The 19,981-nt window shown below is 43.1% G+C and overlaps 1 protein-coding gene across 2 annotated transcripts in view; it reads right to left on the bottom strand.

The window, feature by feature from the left end:
- Positions 1-219: 219 nt before the first annotated feature.
- The window catches only part of LOC136872649 (uncharacterized), a 61,479-nt gene continuing 41,717 nt past the window's right edge, over positions 220-19,981 (bottom strand). For both annotated transcript variants that reach the window (XM_067146460.2, XM_067146468.2), the window contains exon 3: positions 220-3,418. In XM_067146460.2, coding sequence (XP_067002561.1) covers positions 2,222-3,418 — 1,197 coding nt within the window. In that variant the 3' untranslated portion in view covers positions 220-2,221. The remainder of the gene's footprint in view (positions 3,419-19,981) is intronic.

Genomic DNA, 19,981 nt, shown 5'->3' with positions numbered 1-19,981 from the left:
TTTGTCACTTTATGATGACTATAGTTTGAACTCAAGTGTACATAATTTTGTATCTGACAGTAGGTATACTTTTCCTTAAAACGATAATCACTACCACCTTCACCATAATCTCTGCTAATTTAGGTGTGCTTTCTCCTGTAATAGAAGGGCTTAACAAGAAACTGAGACTCATACATTAATGTTTAGAATATATTCTTTATTATTAACTTACATTGTACTGATATATCTGGGGGCGGGGAACTTTCATTGGATTATGATCATTTTCTCCTGCATTCGATATATGTAGCATATTCCTAAAATACATCACAAAACTAGAGAAAACTTACAGCTATACAGTATTTACATATTTTATAACATCTTAGTTGTACAAACTTGTTAATAGGCAGTTGTAGTTTTCTAAGTGTCATTGTATCACTACTCCTTTGCGAGGTTATTGAACTGTCGTGAATCAGCCAACAGAAAGAACTCCAGCACACACTTCACAACATTGGCCTGTCTGGAAGACCCTTAACAGGATAAGAACTCGAATACCGAGAATCAAATCTACACTAGAAATATGGGGTTGTACACAGAACACAGATTGTGACTGCTATTTCCGGCGCAGGAAGTTTGGACCAGGTTCGATAATCACATCACCTGTCCGAACAGCAGTGAACCGTAAGTGAGAAGACTTACATGCTAAACCGAACACCAAACAAATTTATTTTAAAAATAAAACACTTTTCGCTTTGCGAAAATCAAATGATCCTAAACATGTCTCCCGGTCATGGCCATCCTGCACGGTTGCTGTGGTTACACTTCCGCCACACATTTTGTCGCATTGCGTTTTCGGATGACTCCCAGTCATAAGACCTTCATGTCAAAACCATGGAAGAAAATGGAAGCGTCTTCGTTAAGATAGTCTGGTGGCCAGTTCTTAGTGGAATTTTGTTCCCAAGGGAATTCTGAATTAATGTTTATGGTGGCAGAAGAATGGTGTCATTGGACTGGTTTAGTTCAGCCGTCGTCCACATGACATAGAGCAACGACTTCGAATTTTAAGGTCATCATTTTAATCATGCCCATAAAGAAGTGACAGTCTGTGCAAATTGAGAAGGAGAATGTTGTCCTAGTTCGGCCGACTGGGCCAAACGGTTAGCCTTTACTGGTCCAAACAAGTTGTCTTTATGGTCAAAGTGGCGATAATTAGTGGCCATTAGTCCAATCGGCATGCGCCTGGTATTTCAACGTTCTTGGTTACGGTAATAACTTACTTCATGCTATGTATTGAAACTATCACTAAGGGATACCTAGAGTTGTTTGCAACACCCCATGAGTTCTTTTTATCCAGGCTGTTACCATTTCAGGTCACGGTAATTGTTCCCCATTCTTTTATTCAATAGTGACAAGCAAGGGACTCGAGATTCATTACTTATCATTTGTAGATAACATCTTCTTCTTCTTCTTTTTTTACCGTTTCAAATCTTCTGGGTCAGATTGTGAATCAAGGGCCTCCACATTTGTCTATCTAACCACCACTCTCTTCCTCCAATATTTCTTCTAATAATTTTACTCCTCTCCTTTACCGGATCCATCCACGTCTTTCTGGGCCTTAGCCTCTCCTGCTACTATTTTCTCCGCAAATACTCCCTTTGGTACTCTATCCTCTTCCATTCTCATCATGTGTCCATACCATTTCAGCATACTGGTCTCTATCTGGTCTTGCAGTTAGGGAATCCAATTCTTTCTCTAATTTCTATATTTCTGATTTTATCCCTTCGTGTCTTCCGAATTATTCCTCTAAGGAATTTCACCTCGGCTGCTTGGATTCTGCTTTCATCGTGTTTTGTTGTCGTCCATGTGCCTGCCGCGTATGCTAAAGTTGGTGTGTAATACACTGAGTACAGAATTTCCTTGCATTTCTCTGGAACGTCCCGAGTTCCACACTATACATCTCACACATTGGTAAATTAATAATCAGATAACTAATTATCACAAAGTATTTCTATCATTACAAATATGCTGTTTATTCCTACATAATTTCGCAAAACGCCCATCCGTCGAATTTTGACGATGAGTCAGGTATTAAACGTCTCACAACATTTGTGTAAATCACACTAAAATGAATAAAGATACAACATTCGGTAGCGTCTTCGTTAAGATAGTCTGGTGGCCAGTTCTTAGTGGAATTTTGTTCCCAAGGGAATTCTGAATTAATGTTTATGGTGGCAGAAGAATGGTGTCATTGGACTGGTTTAGTACAGCCGTCGTCCACAGCCTCCTGGATCACAACCAGCATCCCCAGCGGGCAGCCAGTGCGGATCTCAGCCGGGAAATGCTCGTCGAGCTTCTCTTTGGTTATGTGCACCCCTCGCTGTGACTTTGTGATGTCGGCCCACGACGCAGACGACAGCGACAGAACTGGGGTGTTGTAAGTCACTTCGTGTGCTCCCCCACGGAGAGTCAGTACCATCCGAAAAGTGTCGGCTTCTCGTTTTGAGCCCAGCATCCACAACCACACCAACCAGCTTCCATCCGCTTCCTTCACAAGACTAAGAAAGAACATGGCTCCTTCCGCTGAGATGGCTACCACAGCAGAGTCCTCTAGTGGCAGCGGAAGACTAAGCAGAACCCTGGACTTGAAATACTGGACGAGAGGTCCGTCGTGGTAGTCCTGGATGTGTGCCATCACCCCGTTGGCTTTCAGTAAAGTGGTGCACTCTGCCGAGCACGGACAGTGGTACAGAGACCCGTCGTCGTGCATCTGAATTAAACTGTCCCCGAAGTCCGAACTTAGACGTCCGGTTAGAGAATCTAAAGAGCCGTGGTAAGAGGCCGGCCTGCTACTTCGCAGATGAAGACCTGTCTGCATTGAGGGTGACCTGGACACAGCAGGGCTCAGAGGTCGAAATATTTCACTCGTAGAAAGTGATTTGGCTTTGAGGGTAGAGTTGAATTCTGTGTCTAGAGATAGATGCTTTGGGATGGACGTGAGAGTGACAGGATTTGAAGACAGGTTCTCCACAGACGAAGACTTTCCCATGATCCTGGCCAGGAACTTGTTTGTGGGAGGTAAAATGTGACTGGACTTGTCAACACTTGGAGCTGGTAGAGGTTTCTTTTTGTTGCCGAACAGTCGCTCGCGCAGCTTCGCTGGCCTCACTTCCTCGGCCTCGTCCTTCAGCTGGAAGGCTTCGGTCAGAGAGTTGAAGACTTGGTCCGCCAGCAGACTTCTTCCTCGACAGAAGCGCACTCTGCACACTGGACAGCGCTCCGTCTGCACCCGGCAACGCACGCAGATGAGGTGGCCGTTAGAACACTGGTGGGCAGGAGGAGGGATGGTGTCCAGGCACACCGGGCACTCGAGTACGGCCAGGATCGAGCCCAGACAGGTCGACAATCGCTGCAAGTTGCCCGGCATGGGACCGCAACACAGCGACTGAAACGAGACAACAACAGATCTAAAGTGAGAAGGTGGAAACTTACAATCTATTCAAATGCACCAAAATAATTTCTAATCCATCAAGGTCTCGATGAAAATGAAAATCCTCAGCTTGTTTCCAGTTGTTCAACCACGTCAGAAATGAAGTGAATGAAGCCCCCATCTAGCGGCGAGGATAGGAATTGTACCGGCTGCCGAAGCCTGTCCTACTCCTCTGGGGCACTGATTAATGACTGACAGATGGAATGAAATGGTATTGGAGCGTGTTGCTTGGAACGAAGGATTAAAGGGAAAACCGGAGTACCCGGAGAAAAACCTGCCCCACCTCCGCGTTGTCCACCACAAATCTCACATGGAGTGACCGGGATTTGAGACACGGAACCCAGTGGCGAAAGGCCGGCGCGCTGCTGCCTGAGTCACGGAGACTTTCCATTTAAGATCTCGATATTGACATACATTTATTTTAGAGACGGGGCGGGGGTCTTCCAAATATTTTGACATGAATATGTCTTATGGCTGCGGGTCATCCGAAAATTTGCGTAACGTAACGCGACAAAATGTGACGGAAGTGACGTCACAGTCGTTACCGTAGGCCTTTTTTTTTTTGTTAAAGATACTGCATCTGTGGATTTGTATAGAGTGGGTTGAAATGGAAAGTGTATCATCAGTGACGTCACATTAGTCGTTACCGTAGGCCTTGGTCGCCAGAGATGCTGCGGCTGTGGATTTGTATAAATAGAGTGTTGTTTGTCCATCCCTTGTCCTGTTTCCCTACGGGCGGGTTTTTATGACCGAATGCCCTTCCTGACGTCAACCTCATCAGAGGAGTTAATGAGATGAAATGAATGATGTGATATATGATAGTAGGAAGGGAGAGGGTGAAACTCGGTGCCGGCACCTAGCCTACTCCTGTCGAATAGCACCAAGGGGTCTGCTCAAGGCTTAACGTCCCCATCCGACGGACGAATCACCATCAACAGCGTCATATGCCCTCACTCCATATGGGCACTGGTGAGAGTGATTAGAAATTGTATACCACCACCTCCCCTACCCTGCCAGCCAACATTCTGATGGTGAAAATATTTTCGACCAACGGGACTCGAACCGGCTAACCTCGGTGTCAGACCGTTTAGACTTCAGCGCCTTAACGATCATGGCCACCAGGCGGGCATTTGTACAAATAGAATGTGTTGAAATACACTTACTGACAGAGCAAATGCAACACCAAGAAGGAGTGGTCAGAACTTTATGCCAATTGCAGGGTAGACTGACGTCACTGAGGTATGCTCATGATGTGAAATGCGCCGCTGTGCTGCGCACGTAGCGAACGATAAATGGGACACGGCGTTGGCGAATGGCCCACTTCGTACCGTGATTTCTCAGCCGACAGTCATTGTAGAACGCGTTGTCGTGTGCCACAGGACACGTGTATAGCTAAGAATGCCAGGCCGCCGTCAACGGAGGCATTTCCAGCAGACAGACGACTTTACGAGGGGTATGGTGATCGGGCTGAGAAGGGCAGGTTGGTCGCTTCGTCAAATCGCAGCCGATACCCATAGGGATGTGTCCACGGTGCAGCGCCTGTGGCGAAGATGGTTGGCGCAGGGACATGTGGCACGTGCGAGGGGTCCAGGCGCAGCCCGAGTGACGTCAGCACGCGAGGATCGGCGCATCCGCCGCCAAGCGGTGGCAGCCCCGCACGCCACGTCACGTCAACCGCCATTCTTCAGCATGTGCAAGACACCCTGGCTGTTCCAATATCTACCAGAACAATTTCCCGTCGATTGGTTGAAGGAGGCCTGCACTCCCGGCGTCCGCTCAGAAGACTACCATTGACTCCACAGCATAGACGTGCACGCCTGGCATGGTGCCGGGCTAGAGCGACTTGGATGAGGGATTGGCGGAACGTCGTGTTCTCCGATGAGTCACGCTTCTGTTCTGTCAGTGATAGTCACCGCAGACGAGTGTGGCGTCGGCGTGGAGAAAGGTCAAATCCGGCAGTAACTGTGGAGCGCCCTACTGCTAGACAACACGGCATCATGGTTTGGGGCGCTATTGCGTATGATTCCACGTCACCTCTAGTGCGTATTCAAGGCACGTTAAATGCCCACCGCTACGTGCAGCATGTGCTGCGGCCGGTGGCACTCCCGTACCTTCAGGGGCTGCCCAATGCTCTGTTTCAGCAGGATAATGCCCGCCCACATACTGCTCGCATCTCCCAACAGGCTCTACGAGGTGTACAGATGCTTCCGTGGCCAGCGTACTCTCCGGATCTCTCACCAATCGAACATGTGTGGGATCTCATTGGACGCCGTTTGCAAACTCTGCCCCAGCCTCGTACGGACGACCAACTGTGGCAAATGGTTGACAGAGAATGGAGAACCATCCCTCAGGACACCATCCGCACTCTTATTGACTCTGTACCTCGACGTGTTTCTGCGTGCATCGCCGCTCGCGGTGGTCCTACATCCTACTGAGTCGATGCCGTGCGCATTGTGTAACCTGCATATCGGTTTGAAATAAACATCAATTATTCGTCCGTGCCGTCTCTGTTTTTTCCCCAACTTTCATCCCTTTCGAACCACTCCTCCTTGGTGTTGCATTGTCACTGTCAGTCAGTGTATAAATTGTACAGTCAGTGACGTCACATTAGTCGTTGCCACAGGCCTTGATCGCCAAAGATGCTGCGGCTACAAGTTACGTTCCTTTGACATAGAGTTTTCAGTTCTCTTTGATATAACATTGAGTTTCATTTATTGAAAGTCATATTCATGATCATTAGCTTAGAAACGTTTCTTTTATCGTAGACTCACGTTCCTCGACAACGAATACATGGAAAGAAACATTTCAAGACGCATTTAGTGTTTGGGTGGAACGCGAACATCGGCGAGAGTATTTAACTTACGATTATGTTTAATGTCTCAATTGACAGATGAGGCCACCTGTTGCAAGAAATAAATAAATAAATAAATAAATAAATTAATTAATTAATTAATAAATAAATAAATAAATAAATAAATAAATAAATAAATAAATAAATAAATAAATAAATAAATAAATAAATAAATAAATAAATAAATAAATAATACAAAACTTAACGTACTTTTCAAATAGCGCTTCAAAGTAGGGCAAAATCTGTGCTAAATATGTGACGTCACACGCATACTCCATTTATAAAATGGCGGTGTGTTGACTCGCGCGCTCAATTGGAGGTTGATTTGCTCAAACATCACTAGTCGTTACCATAGGCCTTGTTTGCCTTGTTTATTAAATTATGTCTGTTATTTCTCACATCCATACCACACCGAGTTATTACCCACATTCCACGTTCTGTTGAATAAAATTTATTATCCACTTAATATTTGAGGCGTGTTTTTTAAGTACCGTACCGTTTTGATATAGAAAAAATTCATGTAATTTCTTGAACAATCTTTTTTTTTTTTTTTACATATAATCCTGTACTTTAAATTATTTCTCAACGTAAGTTTTAGGCATATTGAGGCACTTGCCATGTCGTGAAACCAGCTTCTGAATTCCATCCGCATAGTAAGTAATCTGCCGCCTGAGTGCCAGCTACTGCCGTGCGGTCCTTTTTAGGTCATCATCGTCGTAGTTGTCCGTCTCCATGACTAAATGGTTAGCGTGCTGGCCTATGGTCACAGCGGTCACGGGTTCGATTCCCGGCAGGGTCGGGAATTTTAACCATCATTGGTTAATTTCGCTGGCGCGAGGGCTGGGTGCATGTGTTGTCTTCATCATAATTTCATCCTCATCACGACGCGCAGGTCGCCTACGGGGGTCAAATCAAAAGACCTGCACCTGGCGAGCCGAACTTGTCCTCGGACACTCCCGGCACTAAAAGCCATAAGTTACGCCATTTCATTTCATTTCAACGTCGTCGTGGCGCTGACTTCCTGAATGGTTTTTCAGGCGCAGGAACAAGTGGTAGTCATTAGACACTAAGTCGCGACTGTGCGGAGAATGATCAAATTGTCCCCAACCAAATGAAGCGACCAGGTCTCGGGTTCGATTAGCCGTGTGAGATCGCACATTGTCATGAATCAAAAGAATCCCCCTTGTGAGCATGTTAGCCGTTTGTTTTGGATTGCGTGAGCATAACTTCCAATAAGCTAAACATCCTGATACAATTTCATAAAACAACACTCCTTGAAATTTCAGGCAACTGATAACTTAATGACGAAATCGTAAAGCATCCGTTTTCTCGAACCTTTGCACCAAGTTTTCAGTATTCACAGACGGTCGCCCACAACGCTTCTCGTCGTGGACATTAATACGATCTTATTTAAATGCTGTAACTCATTTTCTTACCATTCCTTTGATCATATTGTGTTCTCCATACACGTCACTAATCTGCCGATGAATTTCAACAGCTTTCACGCCTTTTCCATTATAAATGGAAGCACAGCACGTAGGTCTACTTCACACTTGTTGAGACCGTTAATTGTGAGAGGCATTTTCGATACGCACAAACAAACGTAAATACGGTGGAATGCTTCCGTAATGGCGTTTGTGGCTAGCCTACAGATGTACGTACTGACCCCGCATGCTCTGAACGACGATCGAAGCGCTGCAGCGGCCATCTTTACTTACTTTAAAACATGCTTCGTATTGTGCGGCCGTAACAATAGTGACTGCCTTTTTCTGTCGTGGCACTCCATGAATACTTCACTTCACAGCCTGCATGGTTGCTAGGTAACATGGCGGAACACATTTTATTGAAGGATGTCTTTAAGATCAGTTGATTTCACCAAAGGGAACTATAATACTTTTCCATATTCTTAAATTGTATTAATGAAAGTAGCAGAAATAAAGATGCTGAGATGGATTTGTGGAGTAAGCAGATTGGACCGAAACGAAACCATCAGAGGGACAGTAGAAGTTGCAGAAATAGCGGGAGAAATTCAAGTGGCCTTATCATGAGAAGAGAATGATTACAGGTATGTGAGAAAGAAGGTGAGACCAAGAAGAAGGTGGAGGGAACGAGTATCTTAAGGGCATCACTGACATTTTTTCGCATAATGCGTTCAATATATAATGCAACACATTTTATTTCCCGTCCAATTTTGGTTTTAAAAAAATTGGAATTTTCTTTGGGACATCTCGTAGAATTTCATTAAATTCCGATAGGTGGCAGCACTATAACTAGCTTTCAAAATGGCGTCTGTAACAGAGGTGCGTACCAAACAGACAGCAGTTATTTTCTTTTCGCGGAAAACCGGGGCATCACAGATATTCATAGGCGCTTGCAGAATGTCTACAGAGACCTGGCAGTGGTAAGAAGCAAGCTGAGTCTTCTCGACGACAACGCAAGACCTCTCACAATTCTTCGCACCCGACAGTAGCTCACAAAACTCCTGTGGACTCTTCTTCCCCTTCTACCGTATAGCCCGGATCTCGCGCCTTCTTGGCACAATGAAGGATGTACTCCGTGGGAAGCACTACTTGGATGATGGGGTTGTTATCGATGCAAGAAATATGGCTCCGACATCCACCAGTCGAGTGGTACCATGCAGGCATACAGGCCCTCACGTTACGGTGACGTAAAGCCGTAGCATTAAATGGAGATTACCTTGAAAAATAGAGTATTGTAGCAAAATAATTGGGGAATAACATGGTGTATGTGAATCCTTAATAAAACAAATATGTTTTCAGGAAAAAAGTGTTGCATTATATCACCTGTGTTTAATTTTAGGAACATAACTGTAAAGTCTGGAAGCCTCCGTGGCTCAGACGGCAGCGCGTCGGCCTCTCACAGCTGGACACCATGGTTCAAATCCCGGTCACTCCATGTGAGATTTGTGCTGGACAAAGCGGACGCGGGACAGGATTTTCTCCGGGTACTCCGGTTTTCCCTGTCATCTTTCATTCCAGCAACACTCTCCATTCTCATTTCATAGCATCTATCATTCATTAATAAATAACTTTGGGAGTGGCGACCCCATCGTACTAACAGCCTATATCTGCTTCATTCATTACATCCCTGACCCGGTCAATGACTGGAAAACAGGTTGTAGGTTTTCATTTTCAATTGTAATGTCTCTGGAAGTACTGCAGAGGTAAGAAAGTGCCTGATCCAGACCTGGTTCTGCTGTAGTAGAAGTGAAAAATTTATCATCACCATAACTTATTTTCTCTTTCCATACAATGTTCGTCGATTACTAGAATGTGACGATTACAATTTTGTTTCAAGAGTAGCTGTCGTACCAGTCGTTGACGGGACAATCATTTATCGGGGATGAGTGGCAGCAGAAGAGACAAATCACATCACAACAATGATAATGTAATATGATTGTTGAGAGCTCTCTATATTGTAGGCCTTCACATTTAGTTTTCTTCCGACTGTGTGATATTACAGCATCTTATGTAAAGTGAGTCCTTCCTTCTTGCACAACTCTCTCTTGTCTTATTCTTCAACCGATCGCTCCTTTACGATATTTTTTATCATTTTAAGCCAACGGCCGTAGCCGTGTTGAAACACCGGATTCCGTGAGATCTCCGAAGTTAAGCAACATTGGGCGTGGTCAGGAGTTGGATGGGTTGCCACGCGCTGTTGGTGGGGGGTAAGGGAATGGAGGAGCGGAAAGGAACTGGCCACCCTACCGCACGTAAACTGCGGCTCAGGAACACCTCTGCGGAGGTTCGGACCTGCCTTCGGGCAGAATAACCCTTACCTTACCTTTATCATTTTAAAATAATCATCTTCACATTTTTCCTTGTCGATATGGACCGATGACCGCGCGGTTTTACATCTTAAAACAATCACGACAAAATCCTTCGCCAGTGAACACGATTGAACAATATTTCATGTTTGCAATGTTCGGCGTTGATATGAACTAAGCAGCAAAAGTCTAAATTCATGAATTATATTATCTTGGTCGGTTCGGTAAAACTGTATGAGACATAAATGAAGGGAAATTGTATTCTCGTCCGCCTCTGTGGTGTACTGGTTGGTGTGATTAGCTGCAACCCCCGGAGGTCCGGGTTCGATTCACGACTCTGCCACAAAATTTGAGAAGTAGTGCGAGGGCTGTAACGGGGTCCACTCAACTTTGGGAGGTCATCTGAGTAGAGGGGGATTCGATTCCCACCTCAGCCATCCTCGAAATGGTTTCCTGTGGGTTTTCCAATTCTCCAGGCAAATGCCGCGCCATGGTCGCTTCCTTCCCTCTTCTTTGTCTATCCCTTCCAATCCTCCCATCCTTCGACAAGGCCCCTGTTTAGCATACCAGGTGAGGCTGCCTGAGCGAGGTACTGCTCATCCTGCCCAGTTCTATCTCACGACCCCAAATCCCACGCTCCAGAACACTGCCCTTGAGGCTGAGTCCGAGGGAAAAGCCAAGCCTGGAGGGTAAACGGATTAAGAAAGAAAGAAAGAAAGAAAGAAAGAAAGAAAGAAATGGTATTCTCTATAACTTTTGTTATGTAGTACTTTTCGATAGGACCAATAACATTAAAGGTATTTTAGGTGCCTTCCCCTAAACTACCATTTTATTCATCATCATCATCATCATCATCATCAGCCGCCTCTGTGGTGTAGTGGTTAGCGTGATTAGCTGCCACCCCCGGAGGTCCGGGTTCGATTCCCGGCTCTGCCACGAAATTTGAAAAGTGGTACGAGGGCTGGAACGGGGTCCACTCAGCCTCGGGAGGTCAACTGAGTAGAGGTGGGTTCGATTCCCACCTCAGCCATCCTGGAAGTGGTTTTCCGTGGTTTCCCACTTCTCCTCCAGGCGAATGCCGGGATGGTACCTAACTTAAGGCCACGGCCGCTTCCTTCCCTCTTCCTTGTCTATCCCTTCCAATCTTCCCATCCCTCCAAAAGGCCCCTGTTCAGCATAGCAGGTGAGGCCGCCTGGGCGAGGTACTGGTCATTCTCCCCAGTTGTATCCCCCGACCAAGAGTCTGAAGCTCCAGGACACTGCCCTTGAGGCGGTAGAGGTGGGATCCCTCGCTAAGTCCGAGGGAAAAACCGAACCTGGAGGGTAAACAGATCATCATCATCTGTTTACCCTCCAGGTAGAGGTGGGATCCCTCGGACTTAGCGAGGGATCCCACCTCTACCGCCTCAAGGGCAGTGTCCTGGAGCTTCAGACTCTTGGTCGGGGGATACAACTGGGGAGAATGACCAGTACCTCGCCCAGGCGGCCTCACCTGCTATGCTGAACAGGGGCCTTTTGGAGGGATGGGAAGATTGGAAGGGATAGACAAGGAAGAGGGAAGGAAGCGGCCGTGGCCTTAAGTTAGGTACCATCCCGGCATTCGCCTGGAGGAGAAGTGGGAAACCACGGAAAACCACTTCGAGGATGGCCCATTTTATTCAATGTGAATAAAATTATTTATAGCCTAGACTGCAGTGCCTTATTCCCTGGATTTACATACTGATTTTCATTAAATTTTGTTCTCTCATTTTCTCGTTGCTCGGCGTTGATATGGACTTAGCAACAATAATCGAAATTCACGAACATCTCTGTTATCAAAGGCGGTATGGTAAAAATGTACAAGACATAAATGATCGGACATTTAATTCTATATAACTTTAGTTATGTCAGCCGGCCCCATGGTGTAGGGGTAGCGTGCCTGCCTCTCACCCGGAGGCCCCGAGTTCGATTCCCGGTTCGATTCGACCTGAGGGCTGGTTCGAGGTTTACTCAGCCTACGTGATTAGAACTGAGGAGCTATCTGACGGTGAGATGGCGGCCCCGGTCTCGAAAGCCAAGAAGAACGGCCGAGAGGATGCGTCATGCTGACCACACGACCCCTCGTAATCTGCAGGCCTTCGGTCTGAGCAGCGGTCGCTGGGCAAGCTAAGACCCTTTCAAGGGCGTTAAGTGCCGTGGGGTTTAGTTATGTAGTATTTATCGAAAGGACCGCTAATAAGGTACGTTTTTTGTGAATTTTTAGGCCTTCCCCTAAATTACCATTTAAATCAGCGTGAATAAAATTATTGTAGTGCCTCATCTCCCGACATTAGATACCGCTTTTCATTAACAATGAAATGGAAGCAATCGTTACAATTATCGGACTCTGGTGTGCTGCATGGAGATGAGGCAGTGTTTGTCCCGGGCACGGCATTGAGCTTTACCGTACTCTGAGTTGGCATTGAACTGCGGCGACCTGCTGGCCTTTCTCAACACGGCCCAAGGGCGACATAATCTGGAGCACGTAAACCTCACCTCTCTGGATATTAGAAACTGCCGATCACTAAGAATGCTTTACTAGTGATGTGCGCGAACGACGCCTGGAAAAGCGGTTATCGGTTCTTGTGATTCAATTCAGTTCACTTCACTTCACTTCACGTCAATTCAATTCAATTCAATTCAATTCAATTCAATGTTGATTTATTGTTTATCCAAATGTAAAGTTGCCAGACAACATCAAGCTATAACCAATATACAAAAAATCATAGGCTATAGGCCTATTCTAATTTATATACAAATGAAAACCCACACATTCTGATTTATAGTTCAATGATGGAATAAAGATACCTGTTACTTACGAAATCTTTTGATGACTTTTGAAAGATTTTACCACTCAGATTTTTTTTTATATTATTAGGCAGTCTGTTATAGAGTAGCATACACTTTTTAGTGCGGTGGAAACTCTTGTGGTAATGTATTACATAAAATAAGAGTTTTGTCTTTACATTTTAAAAGAATGGTATTTCTATATCGGTCGTGTCCACAGTAACAAGGATGTGTACTTTTTAATTTTCCGTAATATCTGTTTGTCTGTCTGTCTATTTGTATGTACGCGCATTACGATAAAACGGATGAAGAGAATTTAATGAAAATCGGTATGTTACGTCGAGGAATGAGCTACTACAATCTAGGCTATAAATACTTGTATTCACGCTGAGTGAAATGGTAGTTTAGGGGAAGATGACTAAATTTAAAAAAAATTGACAGTAGAAATCACCATCTATAAAGTAACTGGAAATTGTAAATGGACTGTTAATATATCTCATGAATAAAAATACTTTCCACGTTTTGTGCCGCATTCGAATGGAATGAAAACTGTATTGTAGTATTTCCTTATAAACCATGTTGCGTGTATTTGTAGCTCGGTGTTGTACTCTGACGTCTATGGATCTGCGTACTCTTAGGAAAGCAACGTACAACTGTCCAAAACACTGGAGTGGGAAAATTTATGTCAACTTTAATGTTTATGCTGGTGACTTATTCATCGTTACAGAGAAGGCTAAATTTACAGGAAATTGAGTGCATTTAAGAACGAATGGTGTACACATATCCTAAATATATTCTTGGATTAAAATACTTCCTTCCTGAAGCTGAGTCTATCTGAATTTCTGCATGAACGATATTTTTGTCTAGCTTCCATAAAATCATATAGTTTTTTATAGCACAAACCAGCTTTATTAACTTCATTAACATCATGGAGTCAATGAAAATGTACCTAATTTATTTACTGACAGATAGCATTTTTCACTAAACAGTACGATGGTCAACATTACATTATTCTTATAACCGGCGTCTGGTACCCGTTGGAAGGCAACAGAAGTGAGGATGTACGTAGTTCCAACTCATACCGATACATGTAGCTGTGTACTTACGTCATCATGGCGATGAGACAATAACTCCGCTGATAGAAATAAATTTTTCGTTTTAAAAGTACATAAGACGTGGTCGTGAGAGGTTCACTCTATTTTTCTCGTAAATCTATAACTGGTACCAATTTGAGCTGTTTTCTCCATATCGCTGTGAATGACGGGCAGAAATAAACATTTTATATCTGTGTACAAACCGGTTCTACCGCAGTTAGTATCACAACAGTACTTTGTAGAACCCTCGAATTCAATCCCCGATGAGCTTATTTCCCCGCACTATTACGTATGAGTAGTGCTAACGGAGGGCATATTGTAAATTTCATGTAAGAAAGTGCTGGTACATTCTGTTCCTCTGTTTCCCATGATTAATGTAGAGTTGTAGACAATTAGCTCTACCATGGAAATAAAGCGTTCCCATACCCTGTATATAAACACTGCCTTCTTGATGTACTACTAAGGCAGTGCATTCTATTACTATAATATTTTGCTAGAACAAATGAGGAAATTACTGAATTCCTGTTCAGAATAACTCATTTTGTCAGATGTAGGAAATATTTACAAGGCTGAAGTCATAATAGTACGGACTCTTTTCTCTTTTCACACCAAAGTTAATAAACAATGTTAACGAAACGAAGTTCATAAACAATATTAATGAAAACATTTTTTAACATGTTAATATACTTTTGTTAACAAACTTATTCTACATTGTGTCCACACCAAAATAGCCGTTTGTGAGGTTGCAATTGATAAAGTCAGAAAGATGAAAACCGAGCTCGATAGCTGCAGTCGCTTAAGTGCGGCCAGTATCCACTATTCGGGAGATAGTAGGTTCGAACCCCACAGTCGGCAGGCCTGGAGATGGTTTTCCGTGGTTTCCCATTTTCACACCAGGCAAATGCCGGGGCTGTACCTTAATCAAGGCCACGGCCGCTTCCTTCCCCTTCCTAGGCCTTTCCTATCCCATCGTCATAAGACCTATCTGTGTCGGTGCGACGTAAAGCCAATACCAAAAAAAAAGATGAAAACACTTACAGCTGCAGCTGTCATTATTTTAGTGAGTACAATTAGAGAAAAGCGCAGACGGGAAGTGTCGCAAAGAAAAATACTAGAAAGGCGAGTAGAATTAAGTTTGGAAAGACCACTTATGTCGGAACCTTTAATTTCATGATGCAGCAGGCTTTCAAAATTCTCTTGAGAATGCCCCCACATGACTGTCAGTTCTTGTTGACAGTAATAGGGTCTGGTGACATTTCACTTATATACCTATTTGTCTAGAGTATCAAAACAAGTAATTTCAGTTATTGTGTCTGAGGGGTTTGAAGCTTTAGACATGATATCAAGGAATTGATAAAGGTACGAAATAAAGAAAATCTTCATTTAACCTACCTAGTTAGAATAGTATTATTTTAATGATATACAAGCGGCTATGGGAGGTTACGTTATTCAGCGAGGAGCGAAGCTGGAAATAAAACAACATTAGAACACAGCTAAAAGAATATCATACAGAATTAAACGTACTGTATATTAGAATTTTCGCTAGCGATTTGATAGTCACTTTATAGAAGAAATCATCGTATTCCATGCTACGAATCAGCATGCTCTAATTGCATCCTTGCGCATGTACGAACCGAAATGTTAACGCAAACACGAAACGTAAAATTAAAATTTCATTCACAAAAGTTAAATGGTCGCAAAGTTAATGAGCACGTTATTTTGTTTGTTAAGATACAAAAATGTTCATGAATATTGTTCATTAACAGTGTTTATTAGCAAAGTTAACGAAAACATGTTGCTGTGGACGCACCTTTATCTATACTAATATTTTAAAGAGGAAAAATTTGTTTGTTTGTTTGTTTGTAACGAATAGACTCAAAAACAACTGAACCGTTTTTAAAAATTACTTCACCTATAGAAAGCTACATTGCGAGTGAGTAACATGGGCTGTATTTTATTTTCAAAAAAATTCGAGGTGGGGGGGGCACGGGGGGTGGGAAGATATAAAAATAATAAGCTAATATAGGCAAAATATCGAATTTGTCGTATAAGGACGAGACAAAGCTCAATTTAATCCTCTTGGCGCAAAGAACAAAACCCGGTAAGCCCTACGGGCCCGAAAACCATGTTTTAAGGCCCTAAAACCAACCATTCCGGAGATATTGGCACCACTCTACCCCTGCTCTAGGAATCGGATAAAGTAATGAACTGGCGTAACCATGGCAACGTCAGCTCCAGGATTCTACAGCAGCGAAATTATCTACAATAAATCACAAAAACTTAACATGTTACAGGCATTAAAATCGATATTTGGAATCCCACAAATATTCGTTTTCAGAAAATCCACTTAAGGGGGCAGGGTGAAAGAAAGTGAGGAAGGAGTTGAATTATTTATATGAGGATACATATATCTCAAAAAATAAAGATGTTACAGACTTTAAAATTGGTACTTGGAATCTCCTTTAAAAATGAACACACTAGTTTTGGAAAATCTACTTAAGGTGGTGAAAAGAATAAAAAAGCGGAAGAATTTTTAAAATGAGTATCTCCTTCTTCTATCGCTTTACCCACACCTGTGAGGTTGCGGGTGCGAACTGTGTCGCACATGTGGATTAAAGCCAGTTTTACGGCTAGATGTCCTTCCTGACGTCAACCGTATGTGAAGGGATGTAATATATTCTTCTATACTAATATTATAAAGAGGAAACATTTGTATATTTGTTTGTAACGGATAGACTTAAACACTACTGAACCGATTTTAATAATTACGTCACCTATAGAAAGCTGCATTGCCAGTGAGTAACATGGGCTGTATTTTATTTTTCAAAACAATTCGAGGGGGGCGACGGGGGGATATAAAAATTTAAAATAATAGGCTAAAATAGGCGAAATCGAATTTGTCGTACAAGGATGAGACAAAGCTCATTTTAAGCCCCTTGACGCAAAGAATAAAAGTCAGTAAACCCTTCGGGCCCGAAAACATGTTTTAAGGCCCTAAAACCAACCGTTATGGAGATATTGGAACCACACTACTCCTGCTCTAGGAATCGGATAGCATCCGGGAGATAGTAGGTTCGAACCCCACTATCGGCTGCCCTGAAGATGGTTTTCCGTGGTTTCCCATTTTCACATCAGGCAAATGCTGGGGCTGTACCTTTATTAAGGCCACGGCCGCTTCCTTCCAACTCCTAGGCCTTTCCTATCCCATCGTCGCCATAAGACCTATCTGTGTCGGTGCGACGTAAAGCCCCTAGCAAAAATAAAGGAATCGGATAAAGAAACGAACGGCCGTTTGCAACGTCAGCTCCTGGATTCTACAGCAGCGAGATTATGCATGTACGTTTGGGAATAGCTGCCAACCAAATTTGATACACATATGACTTACTATCTGGAAAAAATAAACTGTTGTGTAAGACGCTCATAGCACTCCTTTGGGCGGGGATGGAAAGGGAGTGAAGTATAAAAATAATAGCCCCGGAGATCTCCGTAGTACAGCGACCAGCGGTTGCCGACGATCCTCCGTTTTTACGTATTAGCTTAGGTTTCAGCATTTTGCGGAGTCTGTTACCTATAGTTTAATCTATTTTCTATCAAATAATGGAGTAGGATCACTGATGTTATTAGTGCCGATATTTTGGTCCACTATTACGACCATTGTAACCATGAAAACAACCTATATACTGTACAGAATTGTCAAGATTGTTGCGCCCATGACTTGAAAAATGTCTCAACATTTATACTCAGATTCATTATATGATGTGCGACATGAGTGACAGCCCTGAGAATTATAATTCTCGATAATTATAGTAGTTTCTTCTATGCATCGCGTATTTCCTTGATCATTTGTAATAGTTATGAAATGTCGGATCAAACAAATACATTCAATAATATTTATATTTGTGGTACTACCTGGCGAAAGTATACTCACACAAAACCGGCAGCTTTGTGAAGGGAGCAGGTATATCTAGGTGGGAAAAAGGAAATAATAATAATGTTATTGGCTTTACGTCCCACTAACTACTTTTACGGTCTTCGGAGACGCCGAGGTGCCGGAATTTAGTCCCGCAGGAGTTCTTTTACGTGCCAGTAAATCTACCGACACGAGGCTGTCGTATTTGAGCACCTTCAAATACCACCGAACTGAGCCAGGATCGAACCTGCCAAGTTGGGGTTAGAAGGCCAGCACCTTAACCGTCTGAGCCACTCAGCCCGGCAGGAATGAAGGAAAAACATGGTAGCAAAAGATCTTAGAGGTCGACGCTAATTAGGAACTAATATTTAGAGGCCCCATAAAGAAAAGAAGAAGATACACTATAATTCCAACCTAACAAATAATTTCTACGTACTTAAGTAAATACACCAGTGATGTAAATATCTGATGAAGTCAGTTACACCGACAGTATGAGTAACTAAAGCCAGTTTCTGATAACCCGTACGAAGAACGGGTACTTCTGCTAGTTGTCAGATATTACCGTTTATTACAACAACGCTTGTAACGACGAACTGATATGACGGACAAATATCTAAATACTATATAAACAGTGTATTTTAAAAATCGCTTAGTATTAGGGGCCGGACTTTTATGTAATATTAAAGTCTGGAATATGTAGATTGAATAAAACTGTCGTAAATATCAGTGAAATGTGTCATTAAATATGTAATATTCACAAAATGTGCAATAGTATTAATGCACTAAATTTAAAAAATGTCCGTACATTCCTTTTGTTATGACTTATGGTTATGATATGAGACAATACAATTGTTTTAAATACAGCTCGGAACATACCACTTAATCGAGCAGCTCGTCTCCTTTCTGCCAAGTCTTCCCACCCCAAACTTTGCAACATTTTTGTAACGCTACTCTTTTGCCGGAAATCACCCAGAACAAATCGAGCAGCTTTTCTTTGGATTTTTTCCAGTTCTTGAATCAAGTATACTAATCCTGCTGAGGGTCCCATACACTGGGACCATACTCTATTTGGGGTCTTGCCAGACACTTGTATGCCCTCTCCGTTACATCCTTACTACAACCCCTAAACACCCTAAACACCCTCATAACCCTGTGCAGAAATCTGTACTCTTTAGTTACAATACCGTTTATGTGATTACCCCAATGAAGATCTTTCCTTATATTAACACCTAGATACTTGCAGCGATCACCCAAAGGAACTTTCACTCCATCAATGCAGTAATTAAAACTGAGAGAACTTTTACTATTTGCGAAACTCACAAGCTGACTTTTAACTTGTGATGGGATAATCGAATACAAAATAATAGCTTATTCGATTATGTCATTTTATTCGATTATATTTACCATTCGATTATTTTCGATTATTCATTCGAATGAATGAGGCAATGGAGTAGTAGGCGGCGGAATGTTGTCCCTCAGGAATTCTTTTACGTACCAGTAAATTCACGACACGAGGCTGACGTATTTAAGCACATTCAAATCCGCCCGGACTGAGCCAGGACCGAACCTGCCAAGTTGGGGTCAAAAGGCCAGCGCCTCAACCGTCTGAGCCAGTCGGCTCGGCACGCCACTAAATGAAGTTAAGCGACACAAGTAGTACGATATCTTATTTTATCGTGATGCGCTGTGTGCCACCAAGTTCTCCTCACCGTTTTCCATTGTGAAGTTCTTGGCATTGATCCAATAAAATTCTCCTTTACGCTGAGAAGGACCGTTCAACATCGCAGGAAGTCACCGGTGCATATTTTAAAAACTAACTGGATGGAACATTTTTCCGGAAGTTCTTTTTGTCCACCACTAATTATCTTACAAACAGATGGAGAGCTTGAATAACCTCCATTTCGTTATGGAGTTTGTTAGAAACTCTGACCAATGAAAGGCACTCAGCCATCCCAGATTCTGAGAAAGGATTATTGCTGTTGTATGCAGTTCTGGAAGGCACTCGAACCTACTGTAGTTCACAGACAAAGAGTTAGAAGTCTCAATTTTAAATGAATTTTAAAGCCAACTT

The sequence above is a fragment of the Anabrus simplex genome, chromosome 1, assembly GCF_040414725.1.
Source record: "Anabrus simplex isolate iqAnaSimp1 chromosome 1, ASM4041472v1, whole genome shotgun sequence".
NCBI lineage: Eukaryota > Metazoa > Arthropoda > Insecta > Orthoptera > Tettigoniidae > Anabrus > Anabrus simplex.
This window is presented reverse-complemented; position numbering and strand designations above follow the sequence as displayed.